The 21,288-nt window shown below is 42.1% G+C and overlaps 1 protein-coding gene across 4 annotated transcripts; it reads right to left on the reverse strand.

The window, feature by feature from the left end:
• On the reverse strand, positions 1-17,213 carry pxdc1b (PX domain containing 1b). 4 transcript variants are annotated; one of them, XM_090199701.1, is made up of 7 exons: positions 16,955-17,213; positions 16,188-16,466; positions 10,773-10,864; positions 10,474-10,591; positions 9,879-10,002; positions 3,410-3,552; positions 1-1,754 (listed from the first exon to the last, which is right to left on the reverse strand). In XM_090199701.1, the coding sequence occupies exons 2-6, from the start codon at positions 16,441-16,443 to the stop codon at positions 3,429-3,431; spliced, it is 714 nt and encodes a 237-aa protein (XP_090055827.1). In that variant the 5' UTR covers positions 16,444-16,466; positions 16,955-17,213; the 3' UTR covers positions 1-1,754; positions 3,410-3,428. The 4 variants fall into 4 exon arrangements, with proteins under 4 accessions (XP_090055827.1, XP_090055826.1, XP_021418519.2 ...); XM_090199700.1 differs by having other exon boundaries at positions 16,188-16,524; positions 16,955-17,205; XM_021562844.3 differs by lacking the exon at positions 1-1,754 and having other exon boundaries at positions 2,200-3,552.
• Between the last annotated feature and the right edge of the window lie 4,075 nt (positions 17,214-21,288).

Raw genomic sequence — 21,288 nt, forward strand, 5'->3', positions numbered from 1 at the left:
TTTTTTTTATTACAAAACATCTTTAATATAATTGTTACATAGTCTACCAATCATAGGCAGAATGAATGCTTCTAAATAAGTATTAACCCTTGGCTTACAATGTCCGCACCCCTGCGGAAATCGAATTAACATTATACAAAAAAAACATCAATCTGTCTGTTTAAGCTAGAGATATGTTTTTTTTGCATGGGCTGCATCTCAATCCACCGCATCTGCCGATATCACCCGTGGGCATCTGTGGTGAAAGGTGGCAGAGCTAGTGCAGTGTTTGTCAAAACCATGAGACATCACGAAAATCGGTCTCCTCACGAAAACCTCTGTAGCGTCCGAACCGTTTGGCCTACAAACGATTGAAAGAGGACTCTTACGAACACGACAATGTTCTCCGTTTTGCTCAACCATTCCCACAAGACTCGTCTGAAGACAGTATACCCTCTTATGCCAACTTCTGTCTGTAGCGCCTGGAACGGTCGCCCCTCTGTGGAAAGCTGAGACTCTCACAAACATGACGATGTTCTCCGTTTTAAGGACGCATGACTTTCAACCTTCGTCTCTCCCGAGGCCGTACGGGAGTTGTAGCGATGAGACAAGATAGTAGCTACTAAAATCAATTGGATACCACGAAATTGGGGAGAAAAAGGGGCAAAATAAAATATATATATATATATATATATATATGGATGTTCTCCGTTTCGCTCTAGGACGCCCACAAGCCTCACAAGACTGAAGGTCCCGGTAACAGTTCAAATAATATATTGAAGTATAGTTTATGGAGATATTTTAGGCACTAAACTAAGGGGATAAATACATGTAAAAACAAAGAGTTCCCTGATCTTATATCACTCAGATATTCGACAGACACTTCAGAATAAACTTCTTTAGAATATATATTTTTTTTTACCTGTTATTCAATGTGTTTCTATTGGTTAATAACAGTAGGCCTAATGCCAAATTAAATGTTTCATCCAATATATTTTGGGGGATACCTTAAGGAGCCTTAACATTCAAAATCAAATAGCTAAATAATCCTTGGTATGACCATCTTATAACAATTCAATTTGTTAGTTTAGAGCCCCCCACCAGACAGGATTTAGACTCTTGATTAATATAATTAATAATACTGAGCAGATGCAGTATGTTTCAAGATATGTCTCACACTGGCCGTAAGCATATCAACAAGGTTACAAGGCGGGTCACGGTTAGCTTAGCGATATGACAGCCAGTCTGTCAAACATTTGGACTATAAAAATAAATAACCTCTTAACATTATATTAAATTAGAATATCATTGTAATAAAACAAAAAGCATCTTCCAAATGATCACACCGATGTCTGACATTTGTTGAACTTGACATACTGGTGTGTTCAAAGAGTGTGGCGGAGAGACCAGAGTACTGGAGTTTGGTTGGGTACTCCTGAGGCCACACCGGATTAGTTGAGTACCGTTTAGACATGACTGGTGGATGGATGGATGCATGCACACTGCACAAGGTCCTTCACGAATCAATGTCTACTGTCTTGACTGACTCGGAACAGAAATGAATACAAATCAACCGTTCCATTCATCATGTATAATTTTCCTTTTAAATAGTCCAGTTCCTTATTTCAGCATTGAGTTGCTAGTGGTGGGATTTTCCTTCTCTCCCAGAGAGCATTAAGAAGGATGTGGTGCCATTTCTCCAACGCAGCCAGTCAACAGAACCACCTCCAGTGCCCAAAAATATGTGCTTTTCCTCCTCTTTAGGCTCTCTGCCGCTGAGAAAATAGAGAAGAAAGCAGGAAGAGAAAAAAGTGGGATAGTTTCACATGTTGAGAAAGACCTGGGTTGTCTCACGGGCTGAGCAATGGGCATGACTGTGTTGCTAACTAGGGGAGGGGAGTTTAGGGTCGGGTAAAGGCCCCATGTGCCAAGTTTCAGAATGTTCAGTGCCTGTGGATTCAGGGGAGGGGCAAACCCCTGTGGCTACAGAACAATACAGAGCAGAGGAAGACAGACAGCTAGCTACGTAGCTACCTACCCAGTAGCCAGAGGGCTCAATGCTGCTGCAGCTTCACACATACAGAGAAAAACTAGACTCACTTCTGTAGGGAGACAGGAACACATGTGAGCGACTAAACAAGTTACCACTACATCTACAGGACTGCTGAAGGTGCAGACAGCTGGAAAACCTTCCAATGGAAACAAATGCTGAGTCAATTATTTTGTTTTTTTCATCTTTAATTTGACTTGAAATGTGGACAGAAACCATGTTGGGGCATGCCATATTTTCAAATGTGCCATTCCCACATGTTTGGTGTCCAAATGATGTCTTATTTAGTGATATTGGGGAAATCATGTTGTGGCTGTGTTTAAACTGATGTTTATTTGCCAAACAACAGAAAGAGGAAAAATCCAGTGTTGGCCTAAATTCCCTTATAGTGGTTTTCCACACAACATTGTCATTTGTTATCTTTAGAAACAGAGAATATTTGTTTCTCCAGTGGCTGGCTACGCTGCCGACTCCCACACAGAGACTATAGTCAGCTGTTGGACTGAGTTGTGGAATTACAGTAGCCTATACAGCATAATACAGGGTCTGACATGGCCTTGCTTGAACCAGCAAAACACTGCTTGCGTACACTATGCACATGATAACAATCCCCTAGACGAAGATTACGCAACTGTTCAATTTTTGCTACTCAAACCAATCTGGTACTGTCATTCATACAGTGATGTAGTGTTCCGATTTGATGTTTTGAACACAATAACATCCCTAACCTGTCGTCCTAACATATAGGTGTGGTAGGTATAGGTGTGGTGTGGTGAGGAAAAGTCACATTGAACCAAAAAAAAGTTAATTTCCCATTCAATCCCAATTAGAAAAGTCAAGCTATCACTCCACATAAAACAATAATCTTTCGTAATACTGGTTGTAATGACAAGACTGCAGTTTAAGGCTGATACTGAACACAGTTCTATGAAGTACACCAAGTTCAATCCCAAAGAAAACTAAAATGCACAATTGTAGAGGAGAGAGGACACAGGAAGCAAGAAATGGGCAATCTCCTTATTTCCTTATAACCACATCTTGAGGATAGAGGACGAGGCACACTGGTGATATCACAGACATTGGACTTTGTAAGCCAGTGATATTACATCTCTCTATATACAATCTTGCTGTGAGTAATACTACAGTCTGTGTGTATGTCTGTCCATACAGCCGCTGAACCCCAGGATCTGCTCTCCGATTCGACAGAGACAAAGCTGCCATGACAAACGTTGGCCTTTAAGCAGCAGTAGCAAAGTTAATCGGTGAAGTTGTGCAGCTACTGTAACATTTGTGGCCAACATGCTGGACAAAGCTGTCCACAGCTAGGTCACATGACATGGGTTGGTTTCTGACAGCATCTGAGCAGGCAGTGATGCTAACCGTCAGCCATTTTGGCTCCTCATTCCAGGATGTCCGTCTCAAAGGGGACCAGATGGTAGTAAGACAGGTTTGTGACGTAGGCATCGGAGTCATCGTCACTGATGTCTGGTTCCACCGTCAGGAACTCCCTGCCATCCTCGTACCTAAGAGAGGAAAACGCCAGACATGGGTATCACTCAACTCACTGGGCACACACCAGTTGAATCATAGTTGTTTCCACATCCTATTAATTCAGGTACGTTAAATCAATGTGGAATAGATGTTGAATTGACGTCCGTGCCCAGTAGGAATGGACCAAGTGGTCAACCCATACTAAGACACTAAATTTACTAAAACATGTGTTCAATAGGAGAGTAGGGAGGTAAGGCAATAAATAGGCCATGGAGGCAAAATAATTACAATTTAGCATTAACACTGGAATGACAGATGTGCAAGTAGAGAATAGAGATACTGGGGTACAAAAGTGCAAGAGGATAAGTAACAATATGGGGATGAGGTAGTTGGCTGTGCTATTTACAGATTGGCTGTGTATAGGTACAGTGATGATACACTGTGTACAGGTACAATGACAACTGATGCTTAAACTTAGAGAGAGGGAGATATAAGACTCCAGCTTCAGTGATTTGTTTTGTGGCAATTTTTTTGTAAAGACTTATAGTTGACCTGGAGCCAGTGGGTTTGGTGACGAATATGAAGCGAGGATCATCCAACGAGGGAATACTGGTCCCAGTGGTGGGTAGGATATGGGCTTTGGTGACAAAACGGATGGCACTGTGATAGACTGCATCCAATTTGTTGAGTAGAGTGTTGGAGGCTATTTTGTAAATGACATCGCCGAAGTCAAGGATCGGTAGGATGGTCAGTTTTACAAGGGCATGTTTGGCAGCATGAGTGAAGGATGCTTTGTTGCGAAATAGGAAGCCAATTCTAAATTCAATTTTGGATTGGAGATGCTTAATACGAGTCCGGAAGGAGAGTCCAGAGTAGCGATGCTGAATGAGCGGGCAGGTGTGGGCAGCGATTGGTTGAAGAGCATGCATTTAGTTTTACTTGCATTTAAGAGCAGTTGGAGGCAACGGAAGGAGAATTTTATGGCATTGAAGCTCATCTGGAGGGTTGTTAACACAGTGTCCAAAGAAGGGCCAGAAGTATACAGAATGGTGTTGTCTGCGTAGAGGTGGATCAGAGAATCACCAGCAGCAAGAGCAACATCATTGATATACACAGAGAAGAGTCGGCCCGATAATTGAACCCTGTGACACCCCCATAGAGACTTCCAGAGGTCCAGACAATAGGCCCTCTGATTTGACACACTGAACACTATCAGAGAAGTAGTTGGTGAACCAGGCGAGGCAGTCATTTGAGAAACCAAGGCTGTTTAGTCTGCCGATAAGAATGTGGTGATTGACAGAGTCGAAAGCCTTGGCCAGGTCGACAAATACGGCTGCACAGTAATGTCTCTTATCGATGGCGGTTATGATATCGTTTAGGACCTTGAGCGTGGCTGAGGTGCACCCATGACCAGCTCTGAAACCAGATTGCATAACAGAGAAGGTACGGTGGGATTCTAAATGGTTGGAAAATCTGTTGACTTGGCTTTCGAAGACGTTAGAAAGGCAGGGTAGGATAAATATAGGTCTGTAGTAGTTTGGGTCTAGAGTGTCTCTCCCTTTGAAGAGGGAGATGATCGCGATAGCTTTCCAATCGTTGGGAATCTCAGAAAGAGAGATTGAACAGGCTAGTAATAGAGGTTGCAACAATTTCGGCATATAATTTTAGAATGAGAGGGTCCAGATTGTCTAGCCCGGCTGATTTGTAGGGGTCCAGATTTTGCAGCTCTTTCAGAACATCAGCTTTCTGGATTTGGGTGAAGGAGAAATGGGGAGGCTTGGGCGAGTTGCTGTGGGGGGTGCCGGGTAGTTGACCGGAGTAGGGGTAGCCAGGTGGAAAGCATGGCCAGCCGTAGAAAAATGCTTATTGAAATTCTCAATTATAGTGGATTTATCGTGGTGACAGTGTTTCCTATTCTCAGTGCTGTGGACAGCTGGGAGGAGCTGCTCTTATTCTCCATGGACTTTAGTGTCCCAGAACTTTTTTTTGAGTTTGTGCTACAGGATGCAAATTGCTGTTTGAAAAATCTAGCCTTAGCTTTCCTAAATGCCTGTGTATACTGGTTCCTAATTTCCCTAAAAAGTTGAATATCACGGGGGCTATTCGATGCTAATGCAGTACGCCACAGGATGTGTTTGTGCTGGTCAAGGGCAGTCGGGTCTGGAGTGAACCAAGGGCTATATCTATTCCTGGTTCTAAAATTTTTGAACGGAGCAGGCTAATTTAAGAGGGTGAGGAAGGCACTTTTAAAGAATAACCAGGCATCCTCTACTGACGGGATGAGGTCAGTATTATTCCAGGATACCCCGGCCAGGTCGATTAGAAAGGCCTGCTCGCTGAAGTGTTTTAGGGAGTGTTTGACAGTGAGGAGGGGTGGTCGTTTGACCACAGACCCATTACGGATGCAGGCAATGAGGCAGTGATCGCTGAGATCTTGGTTGAAAACAGCAGAGGTGTATTTGGAGGGCAGGTTGGTTAGGATGATATCTATGAGGGTGCCCATGTTTACCGATTTGGGGTTGTACCTGGTAGGTTCATTGATAATTTGTGTGAGATTGAGGGCATCAAGCTTAGATTATAGGATGGCCTGGGTATTAAGCATGTCCCAGTTTAGGTCACCTAGCAGCATGAGCTCTGAAGATGGATTGGGGGCAATCAATTCACATATGGTGTCCAGGTCAGAGGGTGGTCTATAGCAAGCGGCAAGGGTGAGAGACTTGTTTTTGGAAAGGTGGATTTTTAAAAGTAGAAGCTCGAATTGTTTGGGTACAGACCTGGATAATAAGAGAAGGCCTGCAGAGGCAGGCTAACTCCGCCCCCTTCGGCAGTTCAATCTTGGCGGAAAATGTTATAGTTTGGGATGGAAATTTTAGGGGGTTTTGGTGGTCTTCCTAAGCCAGGATTCAGACACGGCTAAGACAACCGGGTTGGCAGAGTGTGCTAAAGCAGTGAATAAAACAAACTTAGGGAGGAGGCTTCTAGTGTTAACATGCATGAAACCAAGGCTTTTAACGTTACAGAAGTCAACAAATGAGATCACCTGGGGAATAGGAGTGGAGCTAGGCACTGCAGGTCCTGGATTAACCTCTACATCACCAGAGGAGTAGGATAAGGGTACGGCTAAAGGCTATAAGAACTGGTCGTCTAGTACGTTCGGAACACAGAGTAAAAGGAGCAGGTTTCTGGGCGCGATAGAATAGATTCAAGGCATAATGTACAGACATAGGTATGGTAGGATGTGAGTACATTGGAAGTAAATCTAGGCATTGAGTGATGAGACAGATATTGTCTCGAGAAACATTTAAACCAGGTGATGTCATCGCATATGTGGGAGATGGAACTAAATGGTTGTTTAAGGCATATTGAGCAGGGCTAGAGGCTCTACAGTGAAATAAAACAATCACTAACCAGAACAGTGAAGGCATATTGACATTAGGGAAAGGCATGCGTAGCCGAGTAATCTTACGGGTCCAGTGAATGGTTGTGCTGGCTGGAGACACGGCGATTCAGACTGCTAGCAGGCCGGGGCTAGCAAGCTAGCAGAAGGGTCTTAGAGGGATGTCGCGACGGAGGAAAGTCTGTTTTAGCCTCCTCGTGCGGTTCCGTCGATAGGCCAGTCGTGATAGATTAGTAGGGTTCCGTGTAGCAGAGGGGTCCAGTCCAATTGACAAATGGATCTATTCAGCTAACAGTCCAATATGCTCTAGACAGCTAGCGGGCCACGGCTAGCAGGCTAGCAGATGGGCATTCAGGGGACGTCGAGACCAAGGGGCCTGTTGGAAAAAAGACCCTGGGGCAGATTACGTCGGTAGTCCAGCCGTGATGGATAAGCAGGGCTTTGTGTGGTAAAAGGGGCCCAGGCCGATTGGCAAAATAGGAATAGTGGTACGAGAAACTGGCCCGCCGGACCTATTAGCTAACAGTCCGATATGGTCTAGACAGCTAGTGGGAGCTAGCGGGACGCGGCTAGCAGATGGGCATTCAGGGAACGTCACGACGTAGGAGCCAGTTGAGTAACCCCCTCGAGCAGATTAAGTCGCTAGTCCAGTCGTGAAGAATTGGCGGGGTTCCGTACCCCGTACCGGCAGTAAAAGGGGTCCAGGAGTGGCTGATTGACCTCTTCAGCTAGCTGGGAGATTGGCCTAGTATGGGCTAGCTCCAGGCTAATTGGTGCTTGCTTCGGGACAGATACGTTAGCCAGAAGTGTTCACTCGGATTGCAGCTAGCTAGCTATGATGATCCAGGTGAGAAGATTCAGTTAAAGTCGGAAGTTTACATACACCTTAGCCAAATATATTTAAACTCAGTTTTTCACAATTCCTGACATTTAATCCATGTAAAAATCCCCTGTTTTAGGTCAGCTAGGATCACCACTTTATTTTAAGAATGTGAAATGTCAGAATAATAGTAGAGAGAATTATTTATTTCAGCTTTAATTTCTTTCATCACATTCCCAGTGGGTCAGAAGTTAACATACACTCAATTAGTATTTGGTAGCAATGCCTTTAAATTGTTTAACTTGAGTCAAATATTTTGGGTAGCCTTCCAAACTTCCCACAATAAGTTGGGTGAATTTTGGCCCATTCCTCCTGACAGAGCTGGTGTAACCGAGTCAGGTTTGTAAGTCTCCTTACTCGCACATTTTCTATAGGATGAGGTCAGGGCTTTGTGATGGCCCCTCCAATACCTTGACATGGTTGTCCTTAAGACATTTTGCCACAACTTTAAGTATGCTTGGGGTCATTGTCCATTTGGAAGACCCATTTGCGACCAAGCTTTAACTTCCTGACTGATGTCTTGATATGTTGCTTCAATTTATCCACGTAATTTTCCCACCTCATGATGCCATCTATTTTGTGAAGTGCACCAGTCCCTCGGGCAGCAAAGCATCCCCACAACATGATGCTGCCACTCCCGTGATTCACGGTCGGGATGGTGTTCTTCGGCTTGCTAGCCTGCCCCTTTTTCCTCCAAACATAACGATGGTCATTATGGACAAACAGTTCTATTTTTGTTTCATCAGACCAGAGGACATTTCTCCAAAAAGTACGATCTTTGTCCCCATGTGCAGCTGCAAACCGTAGTCTGGCTTTTTTATGCCGGTTATGGAGCAGTGTCTTCTTCCTTGCTGAGCGGCCATTCAGGTTAGGTCGATATAGGAATTGTTTTACTGTGGATATAGATACTTTTGTACCTGTTCCCCCAGCATCTTCACAAGGTCCTTTGCTGTTGTTCTGGGATTGATTTGCACTTTTCGCACCAAAGTATGTTCATCTCTAGGAGACAGAACGCGTCTCCTTCCTGAGCGGTATCACGGCTGCGTGGTCCCATGGTGCTTATACTTGCGTACTATTGTTTGTGGTGAATGTGGTACCTTCAGGCGTTTGGAGATTGCTGCAATGTTTTTTTCTGGCTGATTTAAAAAAAATCTTCCCATGATGTCAAGCAAAGAGCATTGAGTTTGAGTACCTCCAATTTTTTTTTTTTTTTTGTATTTATTAGACCTTTATTTAACCAGGCAAGTCAGTTAAGAACAAATTCTTATTTTCAATGACGGCCTAGGAACAGTGGGTTAGCTGCGTGTTCAGGGGCAGAACGACAGATTAGTACCCTGTCAGCTCAGGGGTTTGAACTTGCAACCTTCCGGTTCCTAGTCCAACTCTCTAACCACTAGGCTACCCTGCCGCCCCAATTAAATCAAATGATGTCATGCACAAAGTAGATGTCCTAACCTACTTTCCAAAGCAATATTTTGTTAACAAAAAAAATTGTGGAGTGGCTTAAAAACAAGTTTGAATGACTTTAATGACTGACTTTAACCGCATTGTAATATTTGGTGAAAAATATTTGGTTGTGGAGACTGAGTAAAGGTCCCTCCCTAGCTTCCCTCCTCACACCCCACCCAGGGAAGGAAGCACTGAGACATTTCCTGAGGGGGACCCTGGAACCTCTTTGAAATTCAAGGAACAAACACTTGTGATCCTAAAAGGTCCCTGTAGGTGTGTGTGTAGTAAAGATAATGTGTAGTAAAGATAATGTGAACTGTACGAAAAGTAACAGGATATATCATGTTTGTACAATAAAATAGGCCTAAATTCAGGAGAAAACACTTTTCTTCTTCAACCTCAGTCATTCTGGTTAACGCGTGATACTGCCATGCTTCTCTGGTTGTGGTGCAGGGAGTTACAGTCCAAAGTCAACATTGTATTAGAAATATTAAAATATCTACGGCACACACAATTTCACCTCTTATGAGGATGAAGAAATGCCCATTTGTCTCAATACACAATGACATTGATACTGACTGGTAAGGTGAATCTAACAGGTAAAAAAAGTCGTAAAGTCACGTGTTACTTACAGGTGTTCTGCAGAGCCAGCAGCAGAGTCAGTGGATGAGGGTCTCTCTGCGTCCTGTGGCAGACTCTCATCAAACACGATTGTCTCAGTGTTGGCCAGACAGAAGCCATTGGAACGCATGATCTCTGTAGGGCACAGAACACATTCTACAGTTTAGGACATGAACAGTCTACCCCATGTTTTGTCTGTTGTTTATATGTCCTGTAAGGAATTCTTTAACGCAAGGCACATTTCTGTGAAAACAGACGATACAATTCCAGCTTATCTTATATTACTCAGAGGTTTCCTGGTTCAGATGTCAAGTGGGGCATGCTGTTGTTGTTGAATTGCATTGGTTGTTTGGGTGGTTAAAAGGAAAGTTACTTTGTTTTTAAATTTGATTTAACTAGGCAAGTCAGTTAAGAAACCATTCTTATTTACAATGACAGTCTACCCGTCATGGCCGGTTGGGATACAGCCTGGAATCAAACCAGGATCTGTAGTGACGCCTCCAGGACTGGGATGCAGTGCCTTAGACCGCTGCGCCACTCGGGAGCCCCAGTTAATACTGGGAAGAAAGCCGAGTGTTTTCCCTGTGTTTCACCACGAATCAATACCTGATATCTTGTATGGACTCTGGAAGCATGGCTGGATCTTGTGGACGTTGTCATTTTTCAGCACTTGGTCCAGCGGTGATCGCTCAAAGAATGTCAACACCACCTCTGACCTAGAATACTGGGGAGACAGACAGCACAGATAGTATGAGCATGGGTTCTATTTATGAGAGCCATACAAAAATGCATTATAACTAATCTCAAATGTGGTATGTTGGAAGGTGTATAAATGAATAGGTTTGCATACAAGTTGATCAAATCCAAATGTGTAGAGGGGCAGTCCTAAACGACTAGTGACCCACCTTCCATGGCATGTTGATTGCATTCTTCAGTAGCTTCTCCACCTCATTTAGTTTCAGCTCAATGTCACTGGCCTCTTTAATCTTAACCAGACCTAAACACAAAATGACACAAACATAACGCAGTCAAAGGTTATTACATGGTTATTACCACTTTATTGTATTAATCTCACAAAACTGAAAATCTTAGGCCTCAAGTAAATTCTCAGGTAACAAACCAGGTACACATTTAAACTCGATTTGATTCCCAAGACAAACCAAAAAACATAATTTTGAGACAGCCTGAGCTTTCAGATCAAAATAACTCTCCTACTGAGATAACATGAGGTAAATCCTATCTGTGCATCCACCATAACAATAGGGCAGCTACTTTGACCTTTGTGTCAACTAGCATCTTATCTATCCACAGGCCAGAACACACAACAAAGGCTAAATGGGAGGAGGGCCCAATTCAACTTTACTCATGTAAAAAAGGTTGCCAAAAAAAATATAATTGAAAAGGTGGCAATCAGTAAAATGAGAACCTTTATATTCACAATCACAATGCTCCTGTGATATTTGTTCTGGGCATGGCAAGTACAGAGAAACACAAATAGACTTATTTAAATTAAGTGGACATAGTTTTAAGAGCACGCAACTGCACGTGTCACAAATAGGATAACCAGCAAGAATGCCAACACGGCTCAGTAAAATGCTAGGTAATAGGCAGCACAGGATCTGAAAGTGGCAACAGCAGAATATAGGAAAACTGCAGTATAGACGTACAGCACACCTATCTACCTCAGCAGCATGATACATGGATTAACAATGCAAAGTATAAGAGAGGTTTTAGATTTAGAAGCTGGGTGGAAAGTTTCACTTCGGGAATAAGCACTAGCAATGAGGGCTTTAATATTGGCAAACACATGTCCAAAAAAAGAGTGGAAAGTAGCCTGCTTAGTTGGTTTGGACCTTTCATAAACAGGGGGATGTGTGAGTGAATATGTACTTAAGCCTTTACAATCCAATGATGCAGAGTGAAAACTAGTGACTATGACGCATTAGTCATTGGATCTGCCTTCCACTTCCAACTAGTCCCAAAATAGCATGTACGGCCATTCATAGTCATGATGACTACGATAGTGAGGTTGATGATGACGATCCTCCAGAAAACTACTGATGAGGTCTTACTGAGGTGATGCGACTAGTGCGCACGATGCAGCCACAGAGCTGCTCCCTTCGGATAGATAGAGGGCTGCGTAAGAGGATGCGAGGCAGCGCTCTGCTGATGTAACAATCTCATTCATTTCTAATGGCCCACAGTCATGACATTAAGCCCCAGGGTTTGAGGAGTGATTAGGTCATGAAATGTTTTTGGTTAAAAAAAATGTAAAAAGTAGTGCACACTTATAGGGAATATGATGCCATTTGAGAGCAAATTTGAGACCAATAAGTGCTTGTTTGTCTGCAAATAAGAGGTTTATTGTATTGTTGTTTTTTTAATCATAGGCTTAGACGTATGATTAGTATTCTTGGTTATGTCATGGTAGAGATACAGTGTGCCATTTTGAATATCATATGGTCTTCTCTTCTTTATTGGATGTTTCATTTGAAAGACATGCCTAATAACCCTGGGAGCATAGCCTCAAGGAAAATGCAACAAATCTACACCACACATGGCGGTTGCTCAAATGCAACAAACATGAAGATAACTGTCCTCTCAGACAACACTCGAAAACCGCCTCGCTGTTTTCCGTGTAAACAGATGTTTGGAAATCTGTTCACAGGATTTCACCTTTGATATGGAAACGTGAGCAACATGAGCGCTGGCGTGGAATGCCAAAATAAAGTTGTAGATTTAAAATGGAACACAACCACTGAACATATTCCTCTCTCAATTAATTATATTTCGAAGTTGAAGCTAAATGTATAGAAATAGTGGTCCTCTGAAAATAAGCCATGAAATATTTTGAAACTAAAAATCAGCTGTGTTTGTTCCGACCAGGCTCCCTGAGTGCATGTCCTCACTTCCTGTGGAAGAGTCCATTTCCTGTCTCCACTTCCTGGAATCGCGTTGAAGAGGGAAACACTAAACTTGTGTTTTCTGTTCTCCTTGTGTAACACAATAAGTAAGGGGCCAAATTGGTCTAATAATTGTCCTCTCTACCAGCATTCTGGCCATTCAAACTGTTCCCATGTGCACATCAAAGAATTTGCCTGTAGCCAAGAAATAGGCCAACAGTAGTTCATAGCCTACATTTAGTTGGCTGAGGAACACTGCACAGATACTGCTAGTATCTTTACCAACAAAAATCTGTTGTTTTCTGCCCATTGTAGCGAGCATATTATTACGTTCTCGCTTTTTTTTAAAGTGTAGCTACAACCATTTATGGTAATAGATTTCGTAATTAAACAAGCTTACAATGCAATGAAAAAGTGTAGTTACACAACTACTTAATGTGATACCTGTTTGTGCTGTCATTTGCATATCAACCATGGCCTCCACATCATCCTTACACATGATATTTCAACATTTATAAGACCTTATCAACAGCTATTTCACAATGACATCCTACAGCACATCAGACCGGCCCATGTCAGCATGATACTACAACATTATAGCCTTTAGTAGTGTCATGTACTGCAACATTATCTAACCACCATCACCCCGGTTAGATGAGTATGTTCCATAAGGTGTTGCCGTTTGATCATTAGATACAGAGCACCAAATTCCATAATAAATCTTAGGTTAAGCCTTTAAACAGTGTTCTCGGCTGTCCTCTCCGTCACCAGTCTGAGTCTGTTATGTCTAGATGTTTGGGCGGTGCCCTCGTGACTGGCTCTCATGCCAGCAGAACCAGCACATCACTTCCTGTCTGTGATGCCCACTCCAGGGTAACATGTCAGGTGACTGATGAAGGCCTAAGCAGGCCACAGTAGGGGCTAGCCTAAATATAGGAGGCCCACTCCTTCAGCCAGGCCTGTATATCACCCTCTCACCACAATGACCTCAGCCTGAAAGTTCCCTAGAAGTTCTGCACGCCTCTCTTGTTGCCTAGGTACAGCACAGAAACAAGAGTAGGGCCAGAAACAGTGTGAATAAAGAACACAACATAGGGAAGCAAGGACAGCTCGAGCTAGGTCCACTTTTCATCTGAGTGCCAATTAGAAGACGGATCGAAATAAAATATCGAGCCGAGGTGGAAATTAAAGGGCATGGGGAAACGGAATGGTATTCATCTGTGGCCAGCTATCCATCACTGACATGATTCAACTCTACCTACACCACTACTGGAGTAACACTTGGATGAAGTCCCTATTTCAATACCCATCTCCCTCCATCCGTATCTCAAACAACAAGACATGAGAATGGACGATGAGACACCAGGAAAAGAAGAAGTGCAAAATGAGTTGTTTTGCATCACACGCAGCCGAGAAAGGAGAAGAGCCAATCCTCAGCAGTGACAGCTATTTCGGTGTATGGGAAGGAAACAGAGCCTTCCAGTCGCCACAAAAAGGCTGGCGTGGGGGTACAGTTTACAAAACACACTTACTGTAAGCTGAATGGACACAGACAAAATAGAAGTACCAAAGAGGCTGTGCAAGGTGAACACCCAGCTATCACATTTGGTTCCTTGGAAGTTGTGGGAACATACGTTTTTGGTTTCCCATTGGTTCTGGGAACGAAGCCATAAGGTTCCTGACCAATAAAACTGAACGTTTTTTAAACGTTCTGAGAACAAAATGTTTTTGGGGGCCTGTTCTGGGAATGTACATTTTCATGTATAGTAGGGAGGTTCCTTTCACTGAATGTTTCAATAAGGGTTTTAATAACACTGCTAGCTTAGTTTGGATAACTGATTTCAACTCCAAACACAGATAAACATTTATTTGCTTATGCTTTAAAACATGCAAACACATTTATTTTTTTATTGTGGCATGGCATCAGTGAGATTCAAACATATGATATTCTGTTCACTATCCAAGGAATTAGCCCACTGCACCACCAGGATGGAGCTAGCCTGCCATGTTTTTTTGTGTTTTAAAAAAAACTAATACGAAGCTGTTCCTTTTAGTCTATTCAAACAGGCTCTGCTACCTTTCAAAAGAAATAAGCACTCATTAAGATCAGGTGTGGCCAATTAGTGGGCTCGGCCAACAGAGCTGCAGAAAATGTTATGCTGAAAGTACTGAACGTTTCTTAACATTCTCTGAACATTGACTTTAAACAGAACCACGTGGAAACCTGCTGAAAGTGTTATGCTGAAGAACCACGCTCTAAGAAACATATGGTTCTCAGAATGTTATGTGCTAGCTGGGCATAGAAGTGGCATGAGCTGGGCATCCTGCCAGACAGCACCCAGCCTGGGCAATGTCAGGGCACCATCGTGACAGACAGGGCAGTAAGAGGTATACAACCCAGGGCCGTGTGTTTGGCTTTCATGTGTCACAAACCTTTCCAACTGTCTGGGGGTTCTGTTTATCTTTACCCATTACTACGGGATAGGATCTGCTTCTATTGCAGAACAAGCTGGTCAACAATTCAATCACGCGGGACATACAGTAGATTAGCCTAATCACAACCTAAACATTTAATGTATTATAGAAATGGTCCACAAACACTCGATAGGGGGGAGTAACTGAGCCTTTCAGCGTTACCTCAACATTATTAAAGCCAACATGCAATGGATAGGCCGCCTCCTAATTTATCAAAAAAATTCACTGACAAATCCACACATTAACCTTTTCCAATATGATTTTAATTTTGACAGTTAGCCTGTGCTACTATAAACCTAACCCATAGCCTCCAGCTCTGAAAACCAAACAACCAAAAATGTGCTAGTGATAAAGTATAGCCTAGTGATGGCCAGTTAAATCAGTCCTATTGCTCTTGACTTAAGTTCCAGTCAATCATGTTAGGGGGTTCCCAGAGAACCTAAAACAGTATCCGGAATCATGTAGACCAAAGAGCAGCTATTTGATAGGTCTGGTATTATGTGTTCTCCAAAGGACAGTGTCTACCTGGGTCATGAAAACAACAATTAATCCTTATTTATCCACTGTAAATAATACAACAGATCTATCTATCTATCTTTCTGTATCAACAGATCTATCTATATCAAATGTGCCCATGCAATTCCCACCTGTCAAAAATACCCATTTGAATACAATAATTGATGACAAAGTTCTCAACACTTCAAAACATTGGCTGATCTTTAAAAAAAAAAGTTTAAACTAATTGGTCTTTTGACCAATCACATCAGCTATGAAACAGAGCTGACGTGAAAAGACCTTATGTGATTGGTCAAAAGGCCAATTAATAGAAAAAACATCCGAACTGTATTGTGGCTATTGTCTTCAAATGACCATATAATTCATTACTTAATTGGTTAATTGATTAAACACAATTTCCAGTGGCATGGGGTACACTATACCAACCTTCGATAAGCGGCGACTTGGAGAGAGCTCTTCTGTCCTCAGGGAATGATTCAACCAGTCTTTTGAACAATCTCCCAAAATCGGAATAACTCCTGTGCAAATACAAAACGTTTCTGTCTGACCACTCGGTTCTGATCTCGTAGAATTCTTCTTCCTCTCCTCGCTGATTTATGATCAGTCTCCGGATCCCGTTCACCCAGCAATCCTTGACAAACATGTTGACCAGAGACGTCCCCTCGAATATCGCCGATGCCATTCCTCAGCAGTCAGTCCAGCATTCTGAGAAGGAGTGGGACGTTGGAGTGAAGTCATGGACTTTGGAATAACATTGCCCACCCTGAACCGGGTAAAATAACAATTTCAAATAAATCATTAACTTGTAAGCATGTGGGGGGAAATGCTAATATAAGGAATAGTGGCCAAGACCACTTCAAAAACCTCCGTCATAACTCTAAAACCGTTACAATGTAGAAAACCAACAAAATTATTTCAGTTTCGCTTGCTCAGCCCATCACAGACGCAGTCTTAAACGTGGCACTGTCACCGCCTTCATAGTCATTAGTCACCACAGGGTAAGAAAATAATGAATTTTTACTTGATAATCCTCCCAGAATTCAAATGGACTCGAAAATAGCTATTTAGCTGTTGTTCAATAACAATGATTTATTTACTAGTCCACTTTAAGTTCAGGGTCACAGATGATGACGCCTTAAAACAGTTAGTTGCCCTTCACAAAATGTTAGTATATTGTTATTTTATCGTCTTACTGTTCTTCTACGAGTCTTCTGATTAACTTCATGCGTAGAACTGAATGCAAAAGAATTGCATATTCGATGTCCTGTTCTTCAAGGCTTTACTCCCCTGACAGTTTGTCGACGTTTGCCTTTAGAGGATGCATCTTGCACACTGATTCCAGAGTTGACGGCTTTTGTCGCTCAGGCGAAAAATATCCGTCGGTTTCCTCCCCTCGGAGAAGTTGACTCCTCTCTCCCTCCCCTCTTCTTCTTCCTCGCTCCTTGTCAACAGTGTGGATACTATGCAAGGAATGCAACTGCTCAAAGAGAGATCGAATTGTCCCTGTAAGCTGCCTAGGCTACTTCAAAACTTGCATACCTTTTCTTTCTGATGTACAGTTGTGTTCAGCAGTTATAGTATGTCAACCTGAACTCAGGGGTAGATGTAGTAACCCTCATGAAAAAGTACTACTGAACTACTACACAAGATCTACACAACCTACTGGTATTACTACTTGATTGCTGTTGAGATGTGTAGTAAACGAGTAGTGAGTTATGTGTTAATTTCAGTAGTGATGAGTGATAAATTGGGACGTTTCACTACTGGTGAACACTACATATTTCTTATTCAAATCGCTACATAATTCTCCCTTAATGACTACTGTGTAACTCCTGAGCTTTTGGGTATCTACAACTTAAAACCTACACAATTTCTACATGCTGAATGTAGAATGACCACAGTAATACCTACACAATTTCTACATGCTGAATGTATAATGACCACGTAATGCCTACACATTCCTGCATTATGCCAACTCAATCCCTCTTGAATTACTACTGCCATTTGTCTGTGTAGTGTTGTCACTACTGAATTACTCCTTATCCTTTTTCATTTCTGACATAAACACTTTTGAATTACTATTGAAAACGGACACATTTACTACCGTTTGCCTATTCAAAATCACAATTGACATCTTGTTTCCCTACTGTGTCACTACTAGACGAGTGCACCTGTTATTTCCTAAAGTTTCTAACTGTAGTAATCAAACAATCAATAACAAACATATACACATGCAATTGAATTAGTTTAAATTCAAATGAATTACATATTTGCACTTTTTTGTTTATCACTTTGAGGCCTCTTCATTCAGCTTTTACTTAACTATCTTCAGATCCTTTTTTGTGTTGCAGCCACTTTTCTCCACCACGTAACCTTTTAGAAAATAAAGACGAGCACCAGAGACAAACCAATTATAACCCATTATCAATCATCTGCTAACAGAGGTCACATAAGACAACACAGAAAAACATTTGATAAGCAATGTTAATGACCTCCAGTCTTATGTCGAGGGCCTCCTTGGCAACCGGTCAAAAGAGGTAAGTATGAACGTACTACTGTACATTTGCAAACAAGTACACATACAGTCCCTTCAGAAGGTATTCACACCCCTTGACTTTTTTCCAAATTCTGTTATGTTACAGCCTTTTTCTGTCACTGGCCTATACACAGTACCCCATAATGGAAAAGTGGAATTATGTTTAGACATTTTCGCAAATTAATTCCAAATGAAAAGCTGAAATGTCTTGAGTATTATGGCGAGCCTAAATAAGTTCAGAAGTGAACATGTGTTTAACTTCGTCACATAATAAGTTGCATGGACTCACTCTGTGTGCAATAATAGTGTTTAACATGATTTTTGAATGACTACCTCATCTCTGTACCCCAGACATACAATTATCTGTAAGGTCCCTCAGTCGAGCAGTATATTTCAAACAGATTCAACCACAAAGACCAGGGAGGTTTTCCAATGCATCGCAAAGAAGGGCACCTATTGGTAGGTGGGGGGGGGGGGAAATAAAACACATTAAATATCCCTTTGAACATGGTGAAGTTATTAATTACACTTTGGATGGTGTATCAATACACCCAGTCACTACAAAGATACAGGCATCCTTCCTAACGCAGTTGCCAGAGAGGAAGGAAACCGTTTAGGTATTTAACCATGAGGACAAAGATGACTTTAAAACAGTTAGAGTTTAATGGCTGTGGTATGAAAACTGAGGATTGATTAACATTGTACTGTAGTTACTCCACAATACTAACCTAATTGACAGAGTGAAAAGAAGGAAGCATGTACAGAATATGAATCTTCCAAAACAAACAACCTGTTTGCAACAAGGCCCTAAAGTAAGACTGCAAACAATTTGGTAAAGAAATTAACTTTTGTCCTGAATACAAAGTGTTATGTTTAGGGCAAATCCAATGCAACACATTGCTGAGTACCACTCTCCATATTTTCAAGCATAGTGGTGGCTGCATCATGTTATGGGTATGCTTGTAATCGTTAAGGACTGGGGAGTTTTACAGGATAAAAAATAAACAGAATGGAGCTAAGCACAGACATAATCCTAGAGGAAAACCTGGTCAAGTCTGCTTTTCCACCAGACACTGGAAGATTAATTCACATTTCAGCAGGACAAAACCTAAAACAGAAAGCCAAAGCTACACTGGAGGTGCTTACCAAGAAGACAGTGAATGTTTCTGACTGGCCGAGTTACAGTTTTGACTTTTGAAAAGCTATGGCAAGACTTAAAAATGGTTGTCTAGTAATGATCAACAACCAATTTTAGAGTCTTTACTATTATTCTACGATGTAGAAAATAGTAAAAAATAAAGAAAAATCCTGGAATGAGTAGGTGTGTCCAACCTTTTGACTGGTACTGTATATAAACGGCTAAACAGCGACATGAAAGTATCCACAAAACATAAAGGAAAGTTAAACTTACAGATGGTGCGGTGCCAGCACAAGGGCTACGAAAGACAGAACGATGAAGGATGGAAGATGATTACAAAAGCCTGTGTAGTAAAGCTGTAGTGTTTTGAGTACTTGCTGTATTTACTACCAACATCAGAAAGTAAAAATCTCAAACTGATTAATACTGGAAACCCTACCGTTTTCCTACTGAAAACTACAAAACTCTACTTGTGTATCTTGAGTAGTGCATAAACTGCACATTCACCATGCACTCCCTACAACTTTCTTCATAGTCACTACTGCACAAATGGGTTTTGTGTAGTAATTCAGTAGTACTTTGTCATGAGGGAACATATGAAACGTAAATCTATCTCCCTCCATTTAGTATGAGACACTATATATACAAAAGTATGAGGACACCCCTTCAAATGAGTGGATTTGGCTATTTCAGCCACACCCGTTGCTGACAGGTGTATAAAATCGAGCACACAGCCGTGCAAGCTCAATAGACAAACATTGACAGTAGAATGGCCCATACTGAAGAGCTCAGTGACTTTCAACATGGCACTGTCATAGGATGCCACCTTTCCAACAAGTCAGTTTGTAAAATTTCTCCCCTGCTAGAGCTGCCCCGGTCAACTGTAAGTGCTGTCTAGGAGCAGCATCAACGGCTCAGCCATGAAGTGGTAGGCCACACAACCTCACAGAATGGGACTGCCTAGTGCTGACGTGTATAAAAATAGTCTGTCCTCTACTGCAACACTCACTACTAAAATTCCAAACTGCCTCTGGAAGCAACGTCAGCGCAATAACTGTTCATCGGGAGTTCATGAAATGGGTTTCCATGGCCAAGCAGCCACACACAAGTCTAAGATCACCATGCGCAATGCCAAGCATCGGCTGGAGTGGTGTAAAGCTCGCCATCATTTGACTCTGGAGTAGTGGAAACGCGTTCTCTGGAGTGAGGAATCACGCTTCCGATGGACGAATCTAGGTTTGGCTGATGCCATTTAAAACACTACCTGCCAAATGCATAGTGCCAACTGTAAAGTTTGGTGGAGGAGGAATAATGGTCTGGAGTTGTTTTTCATGCTTCGGGCTAGGCCCCTTAGTTCAAAAGAAGGGAAATCTTAATGCTACAGCATACAATGACATTGTTGTCCATGACATGTTGTCCATAAAGAGATTCGAACACAAACCTTTGGGTTGCTAGATGTTCCTCCTTTTGTTTTTGCCTTAAGGGACCAGTTGAAATGTACACAATTGTTACCCTGGGAGGAAAATGGGGAAGGGTCATGCTTTTTAAATTTCAGTCAGGAGGAGGGTTTTAGTATTTTGAATTTAGTCCAGAGGAGGTCATGTCATTTTTTATCGATTTTAAATGTCATATTGCTCAAGGTTTGACAATTAGTTGCTTATTATATCTTGATGTGTGCCCGATGATGCCCCTCATCCCTGATTCTCTTCTGGGTGCGCAATATCAAGTGTGCCTAGTGTGGTCTCAATCAAATTATCCATAGCCTATACGGTAGGCCTAGGCTATACGAAGAGCATGCTCGGAGAAACTCAGGGCAAAGACATTATTTCCAAGAGAATGTACTTCCTTCCCAA

Source organism: Oncorhynchus mykiss, chromosome 15, assembly GCF_057628025.1.
Source record: "Oncorhynchus mykiss isolate SJ-2025 chromosome 15, ASM5762802v1, whole genome shotgun sequence".
NCBI classification, from domain to species: Eukaryota; Metazoa; Chordata; class Actinopteri; order Salmoniformes; family Salmonidae; genus Oncorhynchus; species Oncorhynchus mykiss.

Excerpts from the sequence above, each read along its gene's own strand:
- pxdc1b (XM_090199701.1), bottom strand. The coding sequence starts at position 16,443 with ATGGCATCGGCGATATTCGAGGGGACGTCTCTGGTCAACATGTTTGTC. Across the intron at positions 10,865-16,187 it reads CAAGTCGCCGCTTATCGAAG|GTCTGGTTAAGATTAAAGAG; the intron begins GTTGGTATAGTG and ends TTTTGTGTTTAG. Across the intron at positions 10,003-10,473 it reads GAGTCCATACAAGATATCAG|AGATCATGCGTTCCAATGGC; the intron begins GTATTGATTCGT and ends TGTGCCCTACAG.